Source organism: Ptychodera flava, chromosome 10 (genome assembly GCF_041260155.1).
Source record: "Ptychodera flava strain L36383 chromosome 10, AS_Pfla_20210202, whole genome shotgun sequence".
NCBI lineage: Eukaryota > Metazoa > Hemichordata > Enteropneusta > Ptychoderidae > Ptychodera > Ptychodera flava.
The window spans coordinates 7823361-7833358 of record NC_091937.1 but is presented as its reverse complement, the minus strand read 5'-3'; the positions used below and the strand labels follow the sequence as shown (position 1 = coordinate 7833358).

Here is a 9998-nt window from a genome sequence, read left to right as displayed (position 1 = left end):
GGAACACTCAGATGAAATTCAATCTGTCGAGCCCTATGCTTTCACTGCGCACTGAGCATAGAAGTCGTAATATGAATACGTACATCCGTAACAGCTGAATCACTATCACTCTATCTGCCCGCGCAATGTATACATGTTGAAAGTACGCGCAATGTATACATGTTTTAAGTACGCGCAATGTATACATGTTGAAAGTACGCGCAATGTATACATGTTTAAAGTATCAGTTGCTGTGAGTAGAGTAACCGTAGCTGATGCAGAAGTCAATACAATGATGGTGGAGCGCAGTGAATACATGTTTACGGGCCAGTAGATGTGAATTTTGATGACATTTCCACAGTTATTGTCAATTGCAAGTTCCTATTCTACTTTCAAAGGCATATTTAGACAGCCATAGTTTTGACCAGACAGCATTCGACGTATAAATGTCTGTTACAATTTTTCATTTGATCCCATCCGGAAAATGCCGTTTACACAGGTATAGATTGAGCTGACAAGTTTAGTACAGTACTGTGTGTCTCAAAATGCCCACGGAGTAGAAGAGACGTCGTTTACATGAAAAACAAAATATCGAAAAAATCATCGGAAAGTTAAAGCTACTGGCCCTTTAACGTGAGACTTCTTCTGAAAGCTTTTTTCGCAGATTAAAGTGACGTCACATTTCGTCCATTCTTACATAAACTTAACGGATACTGAATTTCGGGCATTGAACTTGCTTGATGAAGTAATTGGATAAGCTGTTTTTGTAACATACACCAGAAATCCTGACGTATTATCAAAAATTCCAGCTTCCGTCTCTGAATTAGAACAGGAAAAGTTACAAAATAGATTTGAAGGCCAAGACAGCATGAACACAATGAAGGGCTGATGCGATTGGGTTTTCGCCATTCTTTATGTAAAAGCTGTTAGGAAGGCCAGTTCATTTCATGCATGAATCTGCGGAAGGGTCATTTTGATCGAGAAATGGAAAGGATCCATTTGTTTTTAAAAAACGTGGCTTCAGTGAGAATGAGTCAAGGGAGTCCATACATTTATCATTAAACAAGAAACTCTGACGGTTTGGTGGACAATTCAACCTTTCCTGAACGATAGCGATGTAAAGGATTTGCAAAAAGCAGCTGAATCTGGAAATTTGAACTCAAAAGGAAAACAAAGTGACGTTTTCTCTGAAATCACGAGCAATAGGAAACCTGATTTAAATTCAGATCGCGCTGTGTCGGTCAGATAAATATCCCCCCTGGTTATTAGTAACCTTTGACGACGGGCCAAAAAAAGTTGTGATCAACACTCTTGTCATTCGTGTATTAGTCTGTCAGGATGATGGTGTCACTAGCGGGATTTGTTCGATTGTCGACGCGTTTTCTAACGGTCACATTGTTTGTTCCGTTGGGTTCATCAGGTAAGTTTAAGTACAGCCAAGGGAGTTTAAAACCTAGTTTTATAACAAGTTGTGTCAAATCACTGGGTAATGCACTTGTCAGGTCCTCGTTATTATTAGGTGATCAGTAGAATTGATGAAAAGTCCTTTAGAGCAAAATTAACGCAAGATAACCTTTATTAGGTCTTTTGGTGAAAACAGTGACTATGATTGCAGAGTTTTACTTTCAAAACTATTACATTACAACCTCCACGAACTTTACTTGATATAAAATCTCGGTTTCCCACGACTTCTTCTGTTCAGAGAGAATGACGCGAGCGAATACGTATCAATCTTTAAGAATAAAGCAATGTAAAGTTCGGTAACTGATATATGATCGTATTTCATTTGAATCACGTACAAATGAGTTTTAATATATAGCAAGCAGCTGCTATAGCATTGACATGCTCTTTTCCTGTTATGGATGAATTTTAAGGTAGCGTTGCATTTAATAGACAAACTTGTTTCTAAGCAATATTTATTAATGAAGATGGTATAAAAACGCTCATACTACATTTTTCTATTTTGAAAACTTGAAGGCAGTGAAGCTGAAGTTTAGTATGATAGCAATAGTTTACTCGAAGGATAAAAGGGCACATATTTGGGGTAGGGAACCATAATTTTGGTATTAATGATAAATATATATATGAAAGTCAAAAAACTTAATACTGCTTCAGGAATTTCATATCACATTTGAAACTAGGGTATATGTAATGATTTTTGTTTTGCATTATAATCTATTCTCATTCTTAAATGGAAGGGGATGAAAGACTGACATTTCAGAAAAGTGATTAAAATTATGATCAGGCTAATGGAAATCTCTAAGTCAAAAGATAAAACTTTAATGCCAATTTTTAAATGATAGTGATTTTTATACAGTATTTGAAGAACATAATGTATAAAAATTCGAAAAATTGACGAGGCCAAAGTGGGGAGTCATTTTTTTAAATATTGAAAACGGGTAAAATAAGAAGCCAAGAAATCGGGTGATTTACATACATTTGCACAAATTCGCAGATCTTTCTCACTCGACTTACGACTGCTTGTCATGCTCAAAGGTGAACCCTCCTGATATTTTAATCTTCGGTGAACAAATTAATCAAAATTTAACGTTTGCTAAAAAGTGATTTTGAGCAAAATACACTATGTTATGTGCAACGCAGCCGTACGTTTTATATTCACATGATTATTCAAACTATTTGGGTATAAAGTATGCAGTTCGCAAAACAAGGAAACTGGCCCCAATTTTAAAAAAAAGTTAGGCTTATTATGCACCTGACCAGTAGTGGAGCGTACTGAAAGGGACTTTGCCGTTCCCTTCTGTACTTTGCTGTACTGTGTATCACCACTTATGTACTTCGATCCACTCTATTGTACACTCAGTGTGACAGTTTTCGGACGACCTCAGTTTTCGGACATTTAGTGACATGCTGTTTAATTACACTCACTTCGCTCCGTATCGATAGCGTTTTACAGGTCATGTGACCTCATATTAAGTCAGGTGACACTGTTGTCCCGTTTTCGATATATTTTTTGTAGAAAGCTATTGAGTTCGCTACGAGCGGCGGTCACAAATTGTCGTCTGACACCGCGTCAGTAATACTGTCAACATACTGCCGTCAGGTCAAAGTAACTGAAATTTTGACTAAAGTCCTGATTTAGCATTGAATTTTGAATTTGGGGAGAATAATGATTTTGAAAATATTCTTTCCATTGTTCGCTACGATTGCATGTAGTTTTAACGAAAACTGCACAGTTCTTTCGAGAAAAAAAGTACATTTAATGAACGTAAGAAGTGTACAAGTTTTCGGACAGACAATATTTAGCATAATTGTGTAAACGTAGTAAGTGACTTACCGCGTAAAAACTTGACAGGTAAATAATTCCATACGATGAAATATACTCGCTATTTTTATTAAATAATGCCTGTGCGATTCTAATACAAACAAAATATGCAATGGAAACAATTATACTCACTGAACAAACTTAGCGAAGTTAGCCACACAGTACGATACAAGGTGCCCAAAGCAACACACACAGAGGCAGCCGGTGTCCGATATCTAAGCGCTATACACGTCGAAATATAATTGAGTCGTCCATGGATTAAACATAAATAATTATCATCATTCTTATGTTCTTATGTTTATCTTTCTAAACACATCGAAATTAAAAATCGGTGGTTTGAAGTTTCAAATTATCAATACTTAGCTCCTAATCACATTCCAAAACGACGTCCGATTTCTGGGATTGCAGTCCGATTACTACACCCTCAACATGGGATCAAAACTTTGGCAACTTTGACCCAGAAATACCACTCCCGTCGTGTCAACTGAGTTTGAGGATAACCACAATAAAGTTTCGAAAGGTATGGTAATAAGATTTCGTATTGCTGGTCATTTACGAAACGACTTTGGGCGAAATTCACTACCCTGTCCGAAAACTGTCACACTGAGTGTACTCTATTCCATTCTACTCTACTCTACTCGTCTCTACACTTCTGCCCTCTCCTCTCCTCGGGTCGAGTCGATCCCTTTTCAACTGTTCCGTCCTGTCCTGCTGTACCGTACCATACTGTACTCTACTCTACTCTTCTCAACGCCACCATACCAAACAGTATCGTATACTATATACCACACGACGATGTACTGCACTGTACTCTATTGTACTGCACTGTACTATGTTGTTCTCTACTCGACACTGCATGATTTCTGCAAGAGTCCTTGAGCTAAGTAAACGTCACTCTGGGAAAAAATTGCGAGACTGGAGCGAGTCCCTTTCTCGCAACCCTTTCTCGCAATTGGTGAGAATCTCTTGTCATTCTCACAGATACAGGTGAGAATTTTTGAATTCTCACAAGAGAGCAGTGAGAAATGAACTCCTTGGACTCCACAGGTGAGAATCAATTATCTCACCAAGGAGTGCATTTCTCACTGCTCACCGGTGAGAATGTTTGAATTCTCACAGGTAGACGAGAATAACGAGAGATTCTCACCAACTGCGAGAAAGCGTCTCTTTCTCGCTCTAACATGGCAATTTTTCCCATAGCGCGTACAATTTCCAGGTCTTGTTGTTTGAAATTGACGAACAAACAGGTTCACCAAGTGCTTTGCCAGTAGGAGAGAATCAAGGTTTGAGTCAGTCACGTAAGCGATATTTACCTTCTCTTCGGGTAACTTGTAATGTATAGCTACTCTTTTTCCAGCACTTTTCGACGACAGATACGGGATCTACGAATCATGTGAATCTTGGCATGGCGCAGTCGCGCAGTGCTTGGAAAAGGGTGGACGGCTGGCGACCATACCGGACAGAAGAACCCACTCCTTGTTGATCAAACTAATCAAAGACCAGGGGCTAGCTTTTGGTAATTTCTGGTTTAATGCCCACGACATTGGGCCAGAGACAGAGTGGCAAACATTTGACGGTGAAAAGGTAAAATATTTCGACTGGGCACCAGGAGAACCAAACAACGGTGGGACGCACGAAAGCCTCTGCGGATGGAATCAAGATTGCGCTCAGTTATGGTAATAACATACTTATATGACTGAATCCAAACCGAAGGTTGCTATACACTACACTTCTTAACTCTCTAACTTTTTCATTAATTAAGGGCTGAGAGTCATAACTTTCGATCACTTTTTCAAAGATTTTTCGGTCACCATTCGTTACTGATTAACAGTTTCTTGTTCTACCTTTCTTCCGAGCATGTTGGGACAAACAGTATTGAGCGTCAACTCAGCCACTACTTTCACCCTATACATGTATTTACTGCAATCTTATCGTTGATAAAGGAATCTTGGAACTGACTAAAATTCAAATGTGAACAGTAACAGTGAATTTTACACGTATAAATGTTGTTTTGACTTATTGAATCGTTGGTGTTTCGATATACGTTATTGAGAAGACCACACAAGAACTTGCAATCGATATTAAAAAAGAAAAACATTCGTACTAGTTACAGCTACAAGCCTTTAACTCACAAAACTGACTTGTTGGAAATATGGATATTTTGAAAATTAAGTCATAGCTGATGCCAAATATGGGATCCTCAATATACTTTCAAGTCAGAAAGGAATTAATACTCCATTAGTGAATCTGAGCGTCCCTCGTGCTTCTTTTTATATGAAGCATGGGTCAGACTGTACTGCCCTAACATCGCTCCGTATTGACGTATAGCAATGGCATATAATGGGTACAGAAAACACAGAAACCCATCACTGGTGTTAATACAGTACTACTGTATTAACACCAGTGATGGGTTTCTGTGTTTTCTGTACCCATTATATGCCATTGTTATCTTCGCTGTTGCTATTATTAATCAATCAGTCTGGTATTTCATTCATTTCTGTGTGACAGGAGAGATTGGAATTTCAAGTTTGACGATGACCACTGTTGCAATATGAAAGGCTATATATGCGAATTTGACGGTGAGTTAACTATTGAAATATTCAGCTGACACTAGGGTATCCGATCAATTCTTGCTATCGAAATATATTTTTTCATTATCATATCACTGTTGACAACACAGAGCAAAAAACATATCAATAACGTTGAAGGCATTCTTTAAACTAAATATTAGACTTCAGAACTCTTTACATGCCTCTTCAGTAAAGAACCCTGACTATTTACTATTCTGTCTCAGTGATTTGACCTCTGTGCTATGTTTTGAGCGTCACTGATTTCCTACAAATTGCCATCACGTAGCCGAGACTGGTTTGACCATACACAACCTTTTATACTACCAGTTACTGACTGTATTGCTATCAAATATATCATCTAACATTGATTTCCCTGTGTGCCCCAAAGGTGATAATTTCCAACTCAAAGCAACAGTCAGTTTGTAGAAAGTGCCGTGGATTTTCAATAGTCATTTCGTAAAGCATTTTACGACCCTAACTGCAATAACTTTAATTGGGGACATCCTAACAAAACACAGTTAAACTTAACCTTTAAGGGTTTAGTGTTCAAGGTTAGGGAGCCTTCAGTAATTACAGGGGCGGGTGGGCCGGGGGAATTCCTTGCGCACATGTACTATAAAATGTGACCCCCCCTCTAGCCGTCCATGGTTTAAGCACTATGCGTATTTGTGGCCGCCCAATGTTTTTCCCGAAAGTCTCAACGTACCTATTTCAAACAATTGGTTCAAAGTCGTTTTGCTGGCAAACCTTAAGCCCCTTTCAATTATATTGATACTTTTTGTGAAAGATAAGGAGAAACCACGCAGGGCTTTACAAACAGTGTACTAGAGGTTTCGGAACGCTTCGTGAATCTCCACTCGTATTCTGTTAGATATTTGGGAAACCAGGCCACCTAACATGTAGATTAAGCGACCCATATACCCGAGGTTGACATGATTAGTGTAGTTACATCACGCGTATGGATTATGAGGTTTTCATTTTTAGTTATCCTTTGAAATTGCAATCGTTATGTAAATATGTTACTTGAATTTTAGTTTGGATTTAAGAACGGGGGTTTAAGAGACAACTGCTACTGGGGAAGCATGACTCAATTATGATAAATCCTTGTCGTCGGTACATTTGGAAAGCCTCGTACTGGATAATATAAAACGCCTGAATGAACATATGTAGGAAAATTTGAAAATTAATAACCATCGTACTCTAATAATTAAAAGGAATAACAAATACGAACGTGAAGACGTGCACGTCAAAATACATACTTCTTTTGTGTTGAAGGACAAACAAGTGATACAAATATAACCACGCTATCAACAAAAATTACAATAGAAGACGAGGAAACCAGTGCTGATTATACACCCTCGCCTACGAGAGACGATCGACAGAGGCTCCTATCAGTATGTGAACGAGTGCTGCAGATCGGTGGAGGAATGAACCAAACAAACAAAGCCACTGATGCCAAATACAGCCGGCAAGTCTCAGAGAGCAGATCGTGTAAGTTCGACAAAAACTTTTATAAAGTTAGAAAACGTTCACTTGCTTTGTTATCGTAGTTACAAGTTTTTTTCGTTTTATTTATATATTTGTGTGTGTGTGTTTCAACGAAGGGGCGCATGCATTATTATTATAATCCTTTATTAATCCAATATAAAAATGGAATGTGTTGCGGATAGGCCCTATACGTGTTGTTTTCACACAATTTCCCGTCCAAGCTGCTAACAATTCATCATCATCCGAATAGCACAGATCGTAGCAATATTACTCTTGAAATGATAATTGGCATTATGACCCTGAATCTCTGAACAATGCATCTTCTAAAATATGAACAATATCAATCACGGATAGAAAGGAGAAATTCAGCACTGTCAGAGAAACGTAGCTTCATTTTGCAGAATAAGTGTGATATAAAGAAGTTTGCGATAATTATCATATGCTTTCACCTGTAACAATATCCCAACAAATATTATAAGTATGTGGATTATAGCCCTTTCAGACACAACCTTAAACTAATGTCATTTCCATGTTTCTTGCAGCTGACACGAGTAATCGAGTACAACTGGTTCTAATAGTTTTTAATTTCCTGTTGTTGATTGCAAACCTCTTCTTCGGATATTACTATGTGTCGAGAAAGATGTAAGTGTCGAGAATGATCACTGATTTCTGACCCATTTTCGAGCTCATAGTTTTATCTATTAATTGACCGTTCTAATGCAATGAACATAGAGTAATACCGTCAGCCAGCTGTTGGATTATTGATAGCTGCTATGGTGAATTTAGCTCAGGACAAGAATCAAATTAAACGTTGTATACACCAAAGAAGTTGCTAATTAACACAATGTTTACGTCAATACAGCTGTGTAACAAACGTGACAAATTTCTAATAAAGGTTACAGACATACTATAATATTTTGAGGTGCCAATAGGTTTGGAATTTAAGCTCCAAGCTTTAAACTTCCAGGTCGCCGCATTAAAATGCTGAGGCTTCTTAAGTGAGTGTCTGTAATACTTAGCAATGGAACATAAATTGGTAGTGAGGTCGTTAAATTCATCTCATACGGGTAACATTTTATATGTGTGTTTATTATATCGTAAGTAATAATATATGACATTGACGTCACAATCCTTAAAGATTTTCAGCTTTTTCATATAAACTTCAACGTAAGATGTCAAAACAGGAGAGTGAGATAAAACATTTTTCTCCTTATTCCGACAGTAAGAGAGAAGTAATAAGCGAACCTAGATATGAAGACCTCATGAAAGACCAATACAAAGATGACACAAAGATATTATAAAGACATCAGCCGACTTGACGTCAGCCAATGATCGTTAACTTGCGCTAGCGCCATAAGTAGTGTTATATCATTGCCTCAAAGACTACTGCGCTACTTCTCGCTTCATAAATCTAACTTGAGAGAGGTCCAGCCAGTGAGAAGACACAGCCTATTAGACGAACCGTCGACAAAGCTTCACGTGCACGTGCCAAGTTCAAGTACTGCTGCCCAAGATCTATTAATTGACCAAGTTGCAATACAAAGTATGTTGTCTTATACTCCATAAAACATATGTAATTTTGGTCCCTGTTATTTTAGACCATGATTATATTATGTTATGTTCAATGTTGCACTAGGGCAAAAACGTTTATCTTTACAAACAGAACATCAAACGAGTTAGAACTTTTCCATGGGAGAATTAACAATACAAGATTTGAACTGAACATGCTTCTGTATTGTGACCTAAATATATCGTTGGCGCAGTTTTCCTGTAAATTTACACTTAAGTTTTCTCCTGCAATACTGTATGCATTGCTATAATCAACATTACTGGTAAAGACCATTGGAAGTAATGTAGCCATTTCTGAGACAAAATATATCTTTATAAATTAGGAATTCTAATTATGAATAATTTGACATTAAAGATGCATGCAAATATATTTCAGTTCACGCTCATGTTGTATTCAGATATGTAAAACATTTATCATCTTTGGATAAATCACCACTGATACTGAACTGTCTACTGTCTCTCGCCATATTTGCTTTAACCACCAACGGAACAACCATGGAATATGTTTTCCCTTCAACAATAGCCAAAGGCACGCGAAATATCGGAGGTTCCTTCACCAGCAAATGGCACTATGGCACAAGGAGTTGTTCGTAGAGAACATTCATACATTACTCAAAAACATCAATTAATACGCGAATTAGCAGTCAGCTGATATAAACCTGCGAAATGTTGTCATGTCTCGGTATCTTCAAACACACACACACACACACACACACACACACACACACACACACACACACACACACACACACACATATATATATATATATATATATATATATATATATATATATATATATATATATAACACAATTGGAACTAATTTGGATAATTGGATTTTCATAGTCTTTAAATTTCTCAAAAGTTTAGGTGCCAGATAGATTAATGTGCAATAATACAAATTACTTATAAAAACAAGTGTGTAATGTAAAAAGAAAAGCAGATGAGATTACATTTGTAGATTAAATCAACATTACTTCATCATCCAATTATCCCAAAATAGTTCCAATCGTGATATATATATATATATATATATATATATATATTATATATATATATATATATATATATATATATATATATATATATATATATATATATATATATAT

The 9998-nt window shown here is 37.0% G+C and overlaps 1 protein-coding gene across 1 annotated transcript; it reads left to right on the top strand.

The window, feature by feature from the left end:
- The first annotated feature begins 922 nt into the window (after window positions 1–922).
- Window positions 923–9343, top strand: LOC139141894 (uncharacterized). Its single transcript, XM_070711652.1, has 6 exons — window positions 923–1399; window positions 4620–4938; window positions 5771–5841; window positions 7108–7323; window positions 7863–7962; window positions 8543–9343. The coding sequence occupies exons 1-6, from the start codon at window positions 1318–1320 to the stop codon at window positions 8619–8621; spliced, it is 867 nt and encodes a 288-aa protein (XP_070567753.1). The 5' UTR covers window positions 923–1317; the 3' UTR covers window positions 8622–9343.
- The last annotated feature ends 655 nt before the right edge of the window (window positions 9344–9998 follow it).

Bases quoted from the DNA above. Each gene is read 5' to 3' on its own strand.
- LOC139141894 (XM_070711652.1), top strand. From the start codon at position 1,318: ATGATGGTGTCACTAGCGGGATTTGTTCGATTGTCGACGCGTTTTCTA. The intron at 1,400-4,619 runs GTAAGTTTAAGT...CTCTTTTTCCAG, and splicing joins TGTTCCGTTGGGTTCATCAG to CACTTTTCGACGACAGATAC. The intron at 7,324-7,862 runs GTAAGTTCGACA...TGTTTCTTGCAG, and splicing joins AGTCTCAGAGAGCAGATCGT to CTGACACGAGTAATCGAGTA.